Source organism: Drosophila albomicans, chromosome 3 (assembly GCF_009650485.2).
Source record: "Drosophila albomicans strain 15112-1751.03 chromosome 3, ASM965048v2, whole genome shotgun sequence".
Lineage (NCBI taxonomy): Eukaryota > Metazoa > Arthropoda > Insecta > Diptera > Drosophilidae > Drosophila > Drosophila albomicans.
The window spans coordinates 18,890,621-18,907,296 of record NC_047629.2 but is presented as its reverse complement, the minus strand read 5'-3'; the positions used below and the strand labels follow the sequence as shown (position 1 = coordinate 18,907,296).

Sequence of the window (16,676 nt, the reverse complement as noted above, 5' to 3'; positions counted from 1 at the left end):
TATATAGATATATATATTATTATTATCTGTCGTAGTATTACGCTAATTTACTTGCTTCGATCCACACATGATGAGACGCTGAAATATGAAATTATATTAAATGAATCGAGATCAAGTTATGATGAGCAATGGAAAAATGCAATTGAAGCAAAGTGAATAACAGAAATTTGTACTTACAAATAGATTAACCATAAGTCGTACCATAGAAGCCAAATAAAAGCGATTAAAAAATATATAAATCCTTTTTCTTTAATTTAAATTTAGTTTGGGAAGTTTTTTCTGCTGCATCTTCAAGAAATTCACATTTCAACTCAAATTTCAGAACATTTGAGTGAATGTTACCTTAGAACAACAGCAACTGTTAACAGAATGAAGTTAACAGTCAATGCTAACATTTTCACTCAAGAGCGTCTGACTCAATGACAGCCCTGTTAAGCAAGCAGTGCACTGCTTGAGGGGTTGAGTTTACTGCCTTGTTAGTCATGATTTGTGTTTGGAATTTACGTAGTTATATTAATAACAAATTACTTTCATATTTTCCCCGATTGATAAAAATAAAATAATTTATAATGCTATGACCTAATTTCACTTTTGGATAATCGTTGGAATTTATGATCACGCATTTCTATTAATAGTTCAAATAAAAAATGCCCAGGTAGGTGAAAAATAATTTATTACAAAACATTAAAAATTAATAGAGAGTGAGATTGTTTTTTGTTTATCATTTTTTTTGCTTTTACTTGCATCATAACTTACAAATTATTAAATCTCAATACATGTAGCTAATATGCCAAAAAATATATTTGTATAATTTAGATTCTTTTACGTTGCGTTCACAAAATTTGAATATGTAATACAAAAGTTTCGTTTTTTTTGTCTTGTTTAGTTTTTGTTTTGTTTTCTTGGTGTTTTGCATTAGTTGTACTTAAATTGCTAATACAATTACACAAAAATAAATGTCTTTTATAAATTATGTGTATGTGTTTGTGTGAGTATGTGTAAAAAATTACAAACAAATTAATGTTGTTTAGAGTGCACAGCAAAATGATTTAACGAGCAAAAAACACGTAGATAAGGCAAACTTTATAAACAATTTACAACGAGCCGTTAACGATGATAACTATGTAATTTGTGTTGATTGGTTGTATTTGTTTTGTATTTGTATCATATGTCTAATCAATGGACACAAGAGCTTAAAGTCTTGCTAACTTGTTGCGGCCGTTAATTGTTGTTTTTGGATCTCATGTTGTTGTTGATGTTGTTGTTGTTATTTTTATTGTTGTGACAATAGGTGACACCTTGTGACACTTTTGGATTAAATTATTATGCGATATATTAAAAGCTCCACACCGTGTGAATATATAATTTTTTAGTTGGGACTAGTTAAGGATTAATTCAACTAGAAATTTCTAAGTTCTTTTTTTGTTTCTTTCGTTGAAGTGTGTATGAGTGAGTGAGTGAGTGTGTGTTATGTATGTTTGTATATATGTGGTGTGTCTGTGAGTGAGTTAATCTAAATATATAACTAGAGAGCATGTGTGTATTGCTTATTGCAGACAAACAAAATGCAGTCAGCACGATTCAGCTGCTGTTCTTAACGGCAATGTTAACAGTATCACCAATTGTTGTTGCCTGCACTTCAGCAGCATTAGGATCCCCATTACCAACAACATCAACAACAACTCCATTACCAACACCATCAGCCTTAGTAGCATCACCATCACCATCACAGGCTGTTTTATTGTTGTCCGCAGCGGCTGCGGCAGCGGCGGCCAAAGCCTCACGACGCTGACGTTTCATTTCCATCAATTGCTTGCGTTGCGCCTCACGCTTCATAGCAGCCACCGAATTGGATGCAGGTGGTTTCGAGCTATTACCAGTTGCGCCTCCTGCATTGCCGCCGCCAGAGCCGCTTGTTGATTTCGTTTTTAGATTGCCAGTCTTTGGAGTTTTTGTCGATTTAAGCGGCGCTGCGTCCGCCTTTGGTGGCTCGATAACACGCTGTAAACAAATGAATACGTATTAAAACAGATGATTGTTGCAGCCGTTTTGTGACTATGACTCACGTGCCAATCGTTGCTCTTTAATTGCTCAATATCAGCGAATATGGAATCCACATGCGTCACCTGCAAGTACACCATATCCCAGAAGCCTTGCAAATCATCAATTGTGGTCGGAAACGCATCTTCCGGCGACCGATTCAAATTGTTGTGACACAGACCTGCAAAGAGGTGTGAAAATCCAATTAGCACATTGAAATCTTTAGAAATTTATGAGATTTACCCTCGAATTGTTTCATTTTCTGTGAGACCAGCAGACGTGCCTTGCCCGAGGCGGAACGGAGTAGACCAAAAGTGTCCTCTGTGATATCAGGATTGTTCTGCAAAAGTTTTGAACTGTTAGTTTTAGCTAATAATGAGATAACAATGAGTACTCACAGTCAAGGCATCGATATACTTCTCAGCTACGGCGGCCAGCGCAAGAAGACGAACCTGTTCGTCTTTGAGTATTTTCAGAAAATAGTTACCATCCTTCTCCACTGCCACAGGCTGTGCAACAGCAACAGCAACAGCAACAGGGACAGCAACAGCGACATCTTCAACTTCTGGTGTGGCTTTCATTATCGGCTCAATCTTGGTGGAGCTGATGTACTCCTCGGAGTTCAGTTGTGTCGCCTTGATTGGCTCATGATCCACCACATCCACATTTGTCGTTGTCGTTGCCGTCGCTGGCAATTTGATGCCATTCGTTGCGGGCAGCGGCACCTCGGGCGCCGGTGATGTGCGCGGCACACTGCGTTTGGGCGAAACCGTTGGCAACTGGGCGCGAAACTCGTGACTCAAGTGTCTGAATACAGGCAAATCCACATCACCATTGTGGCCAGTTGTTGCCGCCGCCGCTGACGTCTCCAATTGCGAGCGTGCCGTCGCCGTTTGCGTGCAATTATTTTGCAACTTCTTGCGGAATTCACCGTAGTCTTTGCTGGGCGAGAGCTGTTTAAATTTACGCGACAGCTCCGTGCTCTGCGGTGGCACATCGAGTTCATGCTGTTGATATTGCGTTTTCTTCTGCCTGGGCACTGGTGACAAACTGGAGCTATGCTTTTTGGGACTGTAAAAGCCCTGCGCTAATGCGCCCGGTCCATAGAGACGCTCGACACGCTGCTGAATAAAGCTGCTGGTCGTTGTGGTGCCATGCGATTTATCGCCAGCCGCACCATTGCTATACAAGTGATCGCCATTCTCCAGCAAGCCATTGCTGTGATTATTATTATTGTTGTTGTGGGCCTCGTTGATGAGTGTTGTGTATTTGTTGGCTGTGTTGCTGGCAGCCGTGATGGGTTGCTTCGTATGTATTGGCATCGTGTGTAGCACCGGCGCTGCCAGCGAATTGCTGCGCTTGCAATACTGCAGACTGCTGGTCGAGGGCCGTATGGGCGAGACTTCGCGCGATTTATTAATATCCTGGCGTATCTTGGAGTCGTAAGTGGTCAGATTGGAATAGCCGTTGACGCAGCAGGCTAAATTCAGATAGCTCGGCTTCTTCTCAACGGCATCCACAACAAGACTGTTGTTGCTGATGATGTTGTGCTCCAATGGGGCAGTCGACTCATCGACTGCAACAGCGTCGTCGTCGTCGTTAACTGGCGGTGACAGCACCATACGCACTCCACCCGTCCTCGTTCCGTCCAGGTTGACGTAGGCGACGGTGTTTGCGGTTATCGTTCGCTGCGGCTGCGGCTGCAGCGGAGAGCGCAACGTGCAACGCTCACGTATATTGGCTGTAAACTCACGCGTTATGTCCTTCACCGAGATGGGCGTTGGAAAGTTCAAGCTGCCGCTGGTATCTGTGAATTTACAATGTGAAATGATAATTTAATTCCGCAAGCAAAAGTTTTTTGGCAATGCAAATTGGACAAACCCGAATATAACAATAACAACGGCAGCAGAAGCAGCAGCAAAAAATAAAGAAATCGAAACAGAAACAAAAACAAAAGTGGTAACAGAAACAGAAAAAAAGAGAAAAATAAAAGAGTAGAGTTGACAACACTTTTAGTAGTTTTTTTTTGTGGTTAGGTGTGCGCCACATTAACATGTGTGTGCGTGTGTGTGCTGTGATGATTGCTATACCTGATATATCGGATGAATCGGCATCAACATCTAGTGAGCAGCTGCCAATGGAATCCAAGCTGCGATCCATGAGAGGAATTTTGTCGGCTGCTGTTTTGATTGATCGAGAGTATTGCTTGATTTTACGTACATTTACACATTTACATTTAATTTGATATCTACTCATACAAAATGAATACAAATTGAACAACTAAAATTATTACAAACTAAAAACTAAACAACAACACTTGACTTCCGTTTGAAGGCAGTGAATAAAGCTCAGCTATAGCGATCGAAAAATGAACGCCCACTTTTGTTTATTTTTGTGCACTGGACAAAACAGGGGAAATGCAATAATTCGTAATCATGAAGAAGGAAAAGAGAAACAACAACAGTTACAACAACAAAAAAGAGATATACCATACATAATGAAATAAACAAAACAACTGAGCAAATGCCAAATGGGCGATTGCTTTATAATAATTATTTGCCATTTATGCAAAAGCGGAAACTCTGGAGGGGAGCAACAACAACAGAAACAGAGGCCAAACTGCAGATCGGTTGGTTCGTTAGCTCGTTTTGGACACTGCCAAGGCGACAAACTGAACAACTGTCTCTTTCTCGCTCTCTCTGCGTGTGTGTGTGAGGGTGGGAGGCAAAGCAGACAGAAGACTAACAACAACAACACACTCAGTTAAGCACTGCAGAGGCTGAAAGCTCTTTTTAAGCTGCGCGCTATTGGAGATCAGTTGTTATTGTTGTTGCTACATTGTTTTACTCTTCTTTGGCATTCTCTGCTTCTTATTTACGCCATATTTGTTGTTGTTTTTGCTGTAGTTGGTGCTAAGTCGGCAAGCTTGAAAGCTGGGAGCAGCTCTAACGGCACCCAACTGACGTCTACATTTCCAGTTCCGCTTTGCTAACTTTTCGCCGTTATTGTTGTTGTTGTTTGTCTTGAACCAAATTTGTTCTTTCTACGTCTAATTCCCATAACATGAGACAACTTGGAACTAATTACACAAACAAATAATTGGCAGCAACAGCACCCCAGGCAGCAAAACTCCGGCGCATAACAACAACAACAACAAAAAACGCCAACTATTTATAATCCGGGCGCAGAGCAGTGACACTAAAAGGGGAGAGCGGAAGAAAAAGCGAACAAAAAGTGGGCAACACGTTAAACGGAATGCCAGCCAAAGAAGAAGTCACAGAAAACATGACTATGTCGCTCGACAGCGCAGCAGCAGCGGCCGCAGCGGCAACAGCAGCGTTCGCTGGTATTTGGAGTCAACAGCCAAGAACAACAACAACAAGAACTACAAGCTCGAAGAGAGCGGCACGCAATATGTTCTATTTTAGTCGCTGAAATTTATTATAATGACTTTATAAAACGAATACACTGCTCGCAGTCAAATTATCTGGCACAAAATAAGGCCAAGTCCTTTCCAATTGGAAGTGCCCTGTCAGATCGAAGGAAAAATGCAGATTTATCATAAAAATTATTTAGTCATAGACTCACATAGAAACATACAAACATAAAACACGCACACAGTCACAGATTTATAAATGCAAACGCCACACATACACGAAACGAAACCAAACGAGAGATGACAGCACTGCAGCAGCGCAGTTCACAATTGTATATATGGAAAACGGTACACGCACTCACAGACACGACCATGTAATTAATTAATAAACAAGGAACACCCACACACCTCAACCGCTCCTTCGCAATACTGCTGTCGTTGATGTTGTATGATTATTGAAGCGAATATCAGCTTTGTGACATAATTTTATTATTGCAATTAAAACTCGCGAGAATGTCTTCACTACTGCAGCGTTTGCGCCGTATGCGTGACCGCAACTTCAATTTCAAAATATACCAAATTGCACCCAAAATATACCGCTTCCGCAAAGCAATTGACAATATCATTACTAAGCTGGTAACACTGTTCCCAGTGGTGAGGAAACATGTCTGTATGTTAGCGCAATCTTTGAATCATCTATTTTTTTTTGTTTTCTCATCAAAGTCATATAGCAAAATATTAAATAAGCTACCAATTACTGAAAACAGCATATTTTATTTATTTATTTTACGCATAGACGTCGGTATACATTAACATTAATTAATTAGCTGATTACTTAAATGATAATAATTATTTCATTAAATTTTTTTTTTATAAAATTTAATATATTTGTTAAATATATAATTAAGTATTTCTAATAAATTTCTAATGTAGGAATTTATTTATTTGGTATATATTAATGGTCGTTCCGGCCACACAGTTTATATTGCTATCTCACTTTTGGGCTCTCTCTCAATATTAAACTTGTTGACTCTCTCTCAGCAGGCCGACCCGCTCCGTAACAAGAAATTGTTTTCTTTTGCACTTGCTATACGTTCTTCCCGCATTCGCACGTTAAAAGCCGGATCGGAAAGACGTCTGGAATTTGTTGTTTGTGCCAATTAAAGTCACAGGAATTTAAGTAGTAATAGTACGTGTTACTTATCTTTGTTGCTACCATAAAAAGTGTGTGTTTAAAAATGGCAGAGCTTTCAAATGAATTAAAGCAGTTGTTCGAGTAAGTAAAATAGCCGCTAATATTTATCTATGCATGTGTGTGTGTGTTCGTCTGATGGGAGATTGATGTGGTGGGATGACGTTGCGTTGGGTGCATACGTTCACCAACACATTTGCAAGCATCCCATATACGCACGTGTATGTGTGTTTGCTCATATATGTATATCCTGCTTATCGGCAACTTGTTTATGGTAAATAAATGTCAACTCACATTTATGCTTGATAATAAGGGCCGCAACGTCTGCGGGTGATAACGAGTTGTCAAGTCTCAAAATAAAAGTGCACGCCCATTCATGTCTTGAATTTAAACTTGCAATTTCACAAACCAGCTGCACTTGATTTTCATTATTATTATTAATTGCTAAAAGCAGCCGCAATGAAAAGGCGTTTTTTTTCTTCTTTCTTCTGCACATAACCTATTGTCGCCTTTCTTTGTCAATAAGAATGGAAAAAACAAGATGGAACGAGATCAAGAAGAACTGTGCTCGCGAATTTCAAATGCTCTTTTACAAATTCTTATGGCAAAAAAGAGTAAGGGTATGGGAATTTCCTTAAAAATCCAACTAGGACATTATATTAATTTTTAAAATTATAAATTTACGTTTTTTTAGAGAAAATTATAAATATGTACATATATATTAGTTTTTTTTTTGTGGTGTCTGAAACTTGATTTTTACTTGATTTTGTATTTTTCTATTAGATTCTTTTTGATAAATTTCTATATTTTTTTTTGTATATATAGTATGGAAGCTATTTTTCATAAAGAAGCTATTTTTCATAAAGAATCTATTTTATGAAACAACTACTCATAAAAATTAATAATAATAATTACTCAAAAAACAAAACAAATTAAAACCGCAGATACAGTATTATAAAAATGCAGTAGATAATAGATACATTAGAATATGTCCGGTATTATTTAATAAGGAATTTTGTTGTGCGAACGAACCAATTTGGAAATTCCCATATATGCACGTTTTCCTTTCTGATAATAAATGCATATCAATTAGGTTTTCCGATAAGACTACAAACTAATATCGGTTAACCACACGTATCATAAATTTCCAACATAGTTATTGTTCTGTACATTTTTATCAGTGACATTACCACAAGATTGATCTACATAGCACAATCATAAAACTAATCGACTTGACCACAATAGGTTCGTCAACGGCAAGAAGGCTGATTACATCGAGACCCTGAAGACTGCAGTGGCCATACAATCGGTGTCCGCATGGCCAGAGAAGCGAGGAGAGATCGATCGCATGGTGGACTGGACAGCTGATAAGTTGAAGGCGCTTGGAACCGAGATCGAGTTGGTTGATCTGGGTAAACAGACACTGCCCAATGGACAGGAGCTCCCGCTGCCTAAGGCACTGCTGGGCACACTGGGCAAGGATAAGGCGAAGAAGACTGTGCTGGTCTATGGTCACTTGGATGTGCAGCCCGCACTCAAGGAGGATGGCTGGGATACCGAACCCTTTGAGCTCACTGAAATCGACGGCAAACTCTATGGACGCGGCTCGACCGACGATAAGGGACCTGTGCTGTGCTGGATTCATGCCATCGAAGCGTACAACAAGTTGAACATTCCGCTGCCATTAAACATCAAGTTTGTTTTCGAGGGCATGGAGGAGAGCGGCAGCGAGGGATTGGATGAGTTGTTGATGGCGCGCAAGGACGACTTCCTGTCCGATGTGGACTTTGTGTGCATCTCCGACAACTATTGGCTGGGCAAGAAGCGTCCCTGCCTCACCTATGGACTGCGTGGTCTTGCCTACTTCCAGGTGGAGATCGAGTGCGCCAAGAAGGATCTGCACAGCGGCGTCTTTGGCGGCACCGTCCACGAGGCAATGCCTGATCTCTGCTACATTTTAAGCACTCTGGTTGATAAGGACACCAACATTCTCATTCCTGGTGTCAATCGTGATGTAAGTGGAACTTAGTCATGATTTCTATTGCATGTTGCTAAGGTCTCATGATTTAATTTTTCTTCAGGTTGCTCCCCAATTGAAGAACGAGGAAGAAATCTACAAAAACATCGACTTTGAAGTGGACGAATACAAGTTAGTTGCTTAATCTAATCATAGAGTGGCATTATAAATTATTTGCTCTTTACTAATCTCATGCTTGCGCTCGTTCTCTTTTAGGAAAGACGTAGGCACCGAACACCTGCCCCACAACAGCGACAAGACCCGCCTGCTGCAGGCCAGATGGCGTTATCCCAGTCTCTCGATTCACGGCATCGAAGGTGCTTTCTACGAGCCTGGAGCTAAAACTGTCATACCCAAGAAGGTTATTGGCAAGTTCTCGATTCGCTTGGTGCCCAACCAGGATCCCAAGCACATTGAGGAATGCGTTGTCAAGTACATCAACGACAAGTGGGCCGAGCGTGGCTCACCAAACCAAATTAAGGTCTTAAACTCTTTTATAATTATTCCCAAGTATCGTTTTACTAACTATATTTAACTGTAGGTTGTCATGTTGTCCGCTGGCAAACCCTGGACTGAGGATCCCAATCATCCGCACTACGAGGCTGCCAAGCGTGCGGTGAAACATGTCTTCAATGTCGAACCTGACATGACCCGCGAGGGCGGCTCCATTCCAGTGACTCTGACGCTGCAGGAGGCCACAGGCAAGAACGTCATTCTGGTGCCCGTCGGTGCATGCGATGATGGCGCTCACTCGCAAAACGAGAAGATCGATATCTACAACTACATTGAAGGAGTAAGTTGCATCAATTCTAAAATTCTTTTGCAATACTGATGCCTGAAAAATTCCTCTTTTAGACTAAACTGCTGGGCGCCTATTTGCACGAAGTGGGCAAATTGTAGAGCGGATTTTACAGGATCATATCCTAAGCTTACATCACGATGGAACATCACAAAAGCTACACATTTTAATTGATACACATAACACGACTAATCCTTGAACAATTTTTTACTACATACGTTTTGTATTCAACAAGCGAATAAATATTAACAAACTGCACTTGAATGATTTTTGGCTCTTTAATCTGTCCAGGAATCACCGTATTTATTCTTCTTGCCACTTGTAATTGGAACATTTTGGTCCTGAGGAGGCAACTCGACAATGGCACGCTGCGGCTGCTGGGCTGGTGCTTCATATGGCCGGGAGTAGGGACTCTGCTGACGCTTCAAGTACTCGTCGCGATTCTTTTTGCGCAGATCCTCGTAGGATTCACCTGGCTTGGCCGGCTCCAATGGCAATTCCGTGTCCACCAAAGTGCTGGCAGCTGTCATAAAACAAGATTGTATAAATTGTCTTAAAATAAAATGAATTCATGTGCGCTTACAGTCCAGCGTGGGCCTATAGATGTCGTCCAGACCGGACAGCGATGGTCGCGAGTCCGTGTCCAAGTTCAAAGCTGTATTTCGAGACGGCTGGAATCCCTCATCAGTGTACACATCTGCGGAGCTTGGGGTGAAGGGAGCCAGAGTGAATGCCCTGCCCAGATTCTCATCAGGTGTAATGGTGCTGATGACACCACCGCCTTGTCTGCGTTGACGCAGTATTTCACCCAGTCGTGAGTTGGGCAATCGCATTATTTTCTCAGCACATTTCTGCTGATAACTGAACTTTCCCACAAAGTAGCCCAGAATGACACCCAGAACCACTTTCGGCACAGCTCCGTATTTTCCATTGCCCTGAATGTAACCATTCTTAACGCCAAAATAGGCCAGCAGTCCCAATCCCGTACCAAAGGGTAGTGATCGCTGGACAAATGATTCCTGGTTGCATTCACGTAACGCTTTCAATTCATCGGGACTGAAGTTGTAGTCTGCCTGGAAGAGACATGATCAGCAGTTGTTATATTGCTAAGTACTACTTATAATTACCAGTGGATGCTGATTGGGTGGAGGTTGTTGCCTATTTCCGTCGTTTAATGGCAAATCCATGATAAATGATTAAAATTTCTAAAAGTTTCACGAAATTGCAGCAGCCGGCGATTTCGGCAGCGTGACCGTACTTGAAATTTCAAAATATACCATATTCCAGCACAAAATATACTACAAACAGCTCACACTTTATTTAATACAAAAATACTACCAATGCATTGCAATGTAAATCAATGTCACACATTTAAACATACTTTTTTAATTAATTTTTTTATATCTTTTTCTTAAAATGTTATTAACATTAGAAGATAAGAACCGATACATTGCTTATATCTCAGCGGACACTATTCTGTACATGGTAAATGAGCGCTAATAAATTGCAGCATACTTCTAGGCGCCCGATTAAAACACTTTGAACGTATGGCTAATATTTTTATAGCATACTTGTCGGCTGACTATTTAAGTTACTTTCTTTACTTACTTTTTGAATTTAGATTTAAATCGAAAACGTTTCCAAGGCGTTGGTCAGTTAAGTTTATTAAGTTGTGTCGAATATTTAAAAATTGAAAGCGAGCAATTGTAGTTGCATGTTAAATTCCAATGAGGTCAGACGCCATTGGGATACCCTTTATGCGAACAATTGACCACAAACTGCCGACGACTAAAACAATAAATGAAAGTCTGGTTGCCAAAATTGGTAACTGGTCAAAGTCAAATCAATGTCTAGATGTTACCGCTGCTGTCACGCAAAACGTCAGATGGCCATTCCCAGTCGTCGTCGTCGTCGTCGTCGTCCCAGACAATTGACAAAACATAAGGCATCGCCTGCGCAATTCGCAATGCGCCTGCGCTTGCTTTTGTTTCGCCTTCACATGGATATTTTCTTGTGAAAAATCTCAGCTTCGTGTACGCGCAAGTCGCAGCAACTCGTTGTGGCAGCCAACTGTTTTTGTGTTTGACGCATGAATAAAATCAAAGCAAGGCACAGAGGAACGCAGCTCGCAATGCCAGCGCCAAATACAGCAGCCAACAGATTGGGACTTGGGTGATGCATCGTCGCTGCCTGGTGGCAGCTTGTCAATGGATGTTATGTCTGTGTGTGTGAGAGCGTGCCACGCATGCCAAGTGGTGTGCAGCACGTCATAAAGCTCCTTGGAGTGTCCCTCCTCATAGACACAGACGAAAGTGAGATTCAGTTGACGCTGTTTACTTTGCTGATGCTCTTTAAGCTAAACGATGATAAACAATACTGCAATGAGTTTGACCTTGACCCAGCTAAACGTCATCTTCGAGCCAAACGGTAAAATCAAGTTCATTACGCGACAACTTGAAAACCGGCTGCTTGCAGTAAACTTGGCTCATTCGATTCCTCTTCAGTGTCTAGAACCAAACTTGGCCTGATTGCAATAGTTGAGCTGCACAATGCTCCTTGATTAGCGACCACCTGCAAAACTCATTTGCATACGACGACGTCTCAACTGCAGTTGCAGATGCAGATACAATCTTCTCCGCAGATGCAGATACTCGGAGAGACTCTCAGCTGATTGCGTCTCTGTGCGCAACAAGTCACTTAAATTGAAATGGCTAATAATTAAATAAATTGCAATCGCTGGACACAGCGAATAGTTTCGAATTATTCATTCGATCTATCGCTGGCAGCGGCTTATTCACGCAAGCACAATCAGTGCAAGCGAATACGAATACGTTCTAGGAATGAGAGACCCAAAAGTGAAACTACAGTTACATGTAAATTATCGGTTGATTTTATTAATTTTACACTGCCCATTATCATCGGATTTTGGTAAGTAGAGTCGTCATCGTATTGTAACTGTAATCGCTGATAGCATAAACGGGGCCAAGCCGAGCCCCAAAAATGGGTATCACGTCTCGGGTAGATCATAATTCCATGCTGATATGTCGTATATGATGACTGGCGACAAGCATTTCTAGAACAGCACGTAGAAACAATTAATGCTTCCACAACAAATCTTATTTTGTATACTCGGTATCTTTGCACTAAAGAAGGCATCGGAAAATTACACCCAAAATCAAATGAAATGTCCAGCACACTCGCTGAGCCGGAACGTGATCGTCTCTCTCTCTCTCTCTTTCTGGCTGGGTCTCCAAATTTGCGCTTTCCATATTTACATTTTTCGACTCCGAGTAGTTTGAGTACTGCACCCCCAAATGGGTTTGTGTCTTTGGCCGTTTGCCGATTGAAGCGATTTCGATGCAATTGGTTATGAAACATTGCCGGGGATTGACGGTTAATTGTATGTTTCCGGTTCAGTGCAACTCATTTGCCTCACTCGGTTGCAGCTCGCTCACTCAACTCCATTGTGCGCTCTGCAGATGAAAATGAAAACCGGGAGAGTCAATAAAATTCTTCATTTAGGTTAACGGCCAAAGCCGCATACGATATTGAGCGACGAGATGCGGAAATCAAAAGCAAATCCACAACAAAACATAAAAAATGCAAACTAATCTTGAGCTAAAACTGTGTGCGTTAATGAGGTCTCAGTTTCAATTATATAAAGCTGGAGAAATTATTTGTCATTTCATTTTAACATTATTCTTTTCATTTTGTGTTAGAAATTAATTTAAACGATCGCACAAGGCAGCCTGATATCATATCGGAAAAGTAAATAAATATTTACCGAAATTAACTTTAATCGCAATGTCAAACTTGTCAACAAAGGTATCATATGCACTAAATGAGAATTATTAGTCATGTGCCTGCCTAGATCGATTGAGTAAGCATTGCGTTAGTTAGTTGTTAACTGGGTTTTTTCCTAGGAACATATGGAACTGAGAAGACGCTACAGATTGGCCAAAAAAATTTGCAATTGGGAACTGCGATATCTGTATTTTTCATTTCCAGGAACTGAAGTACTTGGCATTATTAATTGATACTAGGGAGCAGGCAATTGAAATCGATACTTCAACTAAATTGTTGTGGCATACAACACTTCTTTGAATGACATCTGCTGCACAGCAAATAAACAGGTGCGATTGCATAAGACTCGATGAGATTATACAATTACTTTGGCTATATTGATTGCGAGTACTACGATAATTGATAGAAGTTTGCGCTCCGATTTGAGTGTCGCAAGTGAGAAATTTATTTGTCAGTTAAAGTAAGCTAATGGCATTAATAAATATCACGGCTATCTAATCAAATAATAAATCCGTTCAGTTTTTTTCTTGATTTATTTATTTCTTAGAGAGTTTCTTTGAAGAGCAAGGAACTTTTCTCGACCTTGGGGGGAGAAGTATTGTATAATTTAAGAAAACTAAAAATAAATAAAGCAATTCATTACAATTATCTTATCTTGCATGAACGTATGTTCTCTTTTAACCAGTTAACCAGTTATTTACTTAATTAGTTGTGAATAGCGAACTGCGAAACCAGTAAATAATTTTCAGCTTTCGCTTTGTGTTTATTAATTGTATCCTATTTCTCAGTTATAAGTATATATAGCTACATATATAGTATATTTATTGACTGAGTGCAAACAATTTGCACAGCGTGTTACGCAACTCCATAAGTATGATACTCGAATGTTTCTTTAATCAAACAATCATTTGATACACATTGGCAATGACAAATAACGCTTTATTCGATAGCACTTCATCATAGGCCCCCATTTCAGATGTTATCATTATATTTATTTGTTCTTAGTCTTACTAGAGTCAAAACATATTAATTGTGTACTATACTACATACATACATGTATATGTATATATAGCATATCACATTTTTTTAATAACGCCCACCACACCTATTGAATCCACTTTTGTATAAATATATTCAGTTTGAGAGATCGGCAAACTTTCTGCGGTGATCTCTTCATGTTCTGACGTCAGGTTTATTCAAGGCTAGACCGATTTGCAATTAAAATTTAGGTATTCTCAAACAAATTTCATTCAGCTCTGCTTCTGCTTTTATCATACCTGTTTTTTTCTTTCTCGCCTTCCCATTTTGTTTTCTTTTTTTTTTGTATTTTTAATTTTTGCCAGCTATTGGACACTTCCGATTCAATTGACGTGCGAGTGAGTATACAAAAGCAGCAACACAGGCACTCGTTTAGGGCAGGTGAGGAGTCTTTCACTCGATTTGCCTTTTAGCAAGTAGCGGCAATAAGATAAACAAAGCACAGAGAGAGATATAAATACATATATCAAGTTTAAAGTTTATGTGAAAACTGCTTAAAGTGGGGAATATCAGTTTGAGGGTGGGTAGAAAATAATAAAATAAAGAATATCAGTTTTAATTTGAGCTAAAATCTATAATTAATAATAATGATATATGAATAGTTGGATTATTTAAAAGGTAATAGTGGAGTAGTTTTATTGTGACATTAGTTTTATATTGTAACATATATATTATTGCGAATAAATACAAGAATATTTATAAAACAATGTACATTCGCCTAAAGATTATTTTCTCTTTTACTTATAATAATACTCCGAAAAAATACCCATTTCTAAAATCAAGAACATTCATCTTAAAAATTGGGTTCTTAAAATAGGTCACTTTAAGATCGAAATTTTAAAACCAAAAACATTTTAAATGGAAAATTACAAAATATTCAAAATTATTTCTTACATGGCAGGGTAGCAGCTAGTCGACTATATACCGAATTGTTTGTCTAACATCTTATTTGGATTTGTTGAGGCGTCTCTTTTGAATCATGCAAGGTTAAAGGCAAATACAATAATATAACATACTTCTGCCATGCCTTCTGGCATTTCGCGTTCGTGATTAAAGAAAAGACGAATTTTTCGTTGATGAGATAAGCCTTTTTTTAGCGCTAGACAACAAAAGGCAAAAAATTATGCAAACCTACGAAACGTACAAAATTAAAGTCTGTTTAATTAAAGAGACGAGTCAAATACAACTTATAAAAAAAATACACAACAATGTCAGCTGAAGATACTACGACTGCAACTACATAAGTATGTGTATTAGTTAAAACTGTGACTTTTTCGGTATAGATTGCGTGGTGATATCATCGAGCACGAATATGAGTATGAGTATGAGTATGAGAATGAGTATGAGAGGTATGAATGTGGGGGTACTCATATTGGGGAGTATGAGTACACGTACCTGGCAGAACAAATACACGTAACGCTCGTTGTATCGGGTTCAAAATGTGTGTGCGCGAGATACGGCGATAAGATAAATTCAACTCAAATATTTAACATTGGTATTAACACAAGTTTTGCCACTCAGCTGCCGCTGCTGCTGCCTTTACCTTTTCCTCTGCCTTTGGTGTTCTTTTGTGGCTAGCAACCGCGACTTACCCAAAAACAATTCGCTCAAAATTCCAATACGAAAATTGAAATCAAACAAACAAGAATAATGTACTCTCTGACTCCCTTTTGTGCTGTGCATCTCGTTCTCTCTCTCCGACTCTAGCTGCGCATGCCTAGCTAAAACAATGCTGGCACGCACTTTAGCTAGACAGTGTGACCATTAACTTTGACCTAGAAACCCACTAAAACGTAAACAAAAGCCACCCACGCAGCACTTGACTTCTATTGTACCGCCAGCTAAAATAAAAGCTTAACTTTAGCTCGTTGCGAGCATAACAATAATTAGCCAAAAAAAAACAGCACGCAATCGGAACTGAAAATTCATGTGAATGCAACGAGTAATACACTAAGAGCGGTATTATCAGAAAATGCGAGATATCGCATTGATAAGATACGATACGATACGATTGGGTTGGGTTTGGTTTGGTTTGGTTGCAACAAAAACTGCCAAAGTTTTATTCAGAATTATGTACACACACGGCGTATGAGCACTCGGCTATTTTTATTTTTACGTAAGGTGTGAGGAAACGCATACACAGTTCTGCAAACAGCAAATACAAATTGATAACACACCGACAGTTCGCACTGTCTGATAAGCCATGCAAGCTTTCTTCACTCACGAAATTAAATTTGTTCGGATAATTTCAACAGCAAATGTAAAGAGAGCGATTGAGTTATTTACTCAATGCTGAAAATTCATAGACTTCGATGTTTTACTGCAGTTGTAACTATTTGCGCGTGTGTCGACTGCTTTCCACGTGTTTAATGGGGCGATAATGACACTAGAAATGGCGCGGCTACCAATA

At 39.7% G+C, this 16,676-nt stretch overlaps 3 protein-coding genes across 5 annotated transcripts; 1 reads left to right on the top strand and 2 right to left on the bottom strand.

Moving 5' to 3' along the window:
* Positions 1-656: 656 nt before the first annotated feature.
* LOC117568443 (uncharacterized) lies at positions 657-5,974 on the bottom strand. Of its 3 annotated transcripts, XM_034249112.2 has the most exons (6): positions 5,825-5,974; positions 4,131-4,220; positions 2,439-3,847; positions 2,284-2,380; positions 2,067-2,221; positions 657-2,001 (listed from the first exon to the last, which is right to left on the bottom strand). In XM_034249112.2, exons 2-6 carry the CDS (start codon positions 4,198-4,200, stop codon positions 1,582-1,584), a joined length of 2,151 nt encoding a protein of 716 aa, XP_034105003.1. In that variant the 5' UTR covers positions 4,201-4,220; positions 5,825-5,974; the 3' UTR covers positions 657-1,581. The 3 variants fall into 3 exon arrangements, with proteins under 3 accessions (XP_034105003.1, XP_051860671.1, XP_034105002.1); XM_052004711.1 differs by lacking the exon at positions 4,131-4,220 and having other exon boundaries at positions 5,825-5,964; XM_034249111.2 differs by lacking the exon at positions 5,825-5,974 and having other exon boundaries at positions 4,131-4,346.
* Positions 5,975-6,517: 543 nt separating this feature from the next.
* Positions 6,518-9,688, top strand: LOC117569179 (cytosolic non-specific dipeptidase). Its single transcript, XM_034250248.2, has 6 exons — positions 6,518-6,692; positions 7,854-8,622; positions 8,690-8,757; positions 8,842-9,106; positions 9,167-9,418; positions 9,481-9,688. The coding sequence occupies exons 1-6, from the start codon at positions 6,655-6,657 to the stop codon at positions 9,523-9,525; spliced, it is 1,437 nt and encodes a 478-aa protein (XP_034106139.1). The 5' UTR covers positions 6,518-6,654; the 3' UTR covers positions 9,526-9,688.
* On the bottom strand, positions 9,617-10,697 carry LOC117569180 (OCIA domain-containing protein 1). Its single transcript, XM_034250249.2, has 3 exons — positions 10,552-10,697; positions 10,008-10,497; positions 9,617-9,947 (listed from the first exon to the last, which is right to left on the bottom strand). The coding sequence occupies exons 1-3, from the start codon at positions 10,609-10,611 to the stop codon at positions 9,703-9,705; spliced, it is 795 nt and encodes a 264-aa protein (XP_034106140.1). The 5' UTR covers positions 10,612-10,697; the 3' UTR covers positions 9,617-9,702.
* Between the last annotated feature and the right edge of the window lie 5,979 nt (positions 10,698-16,676).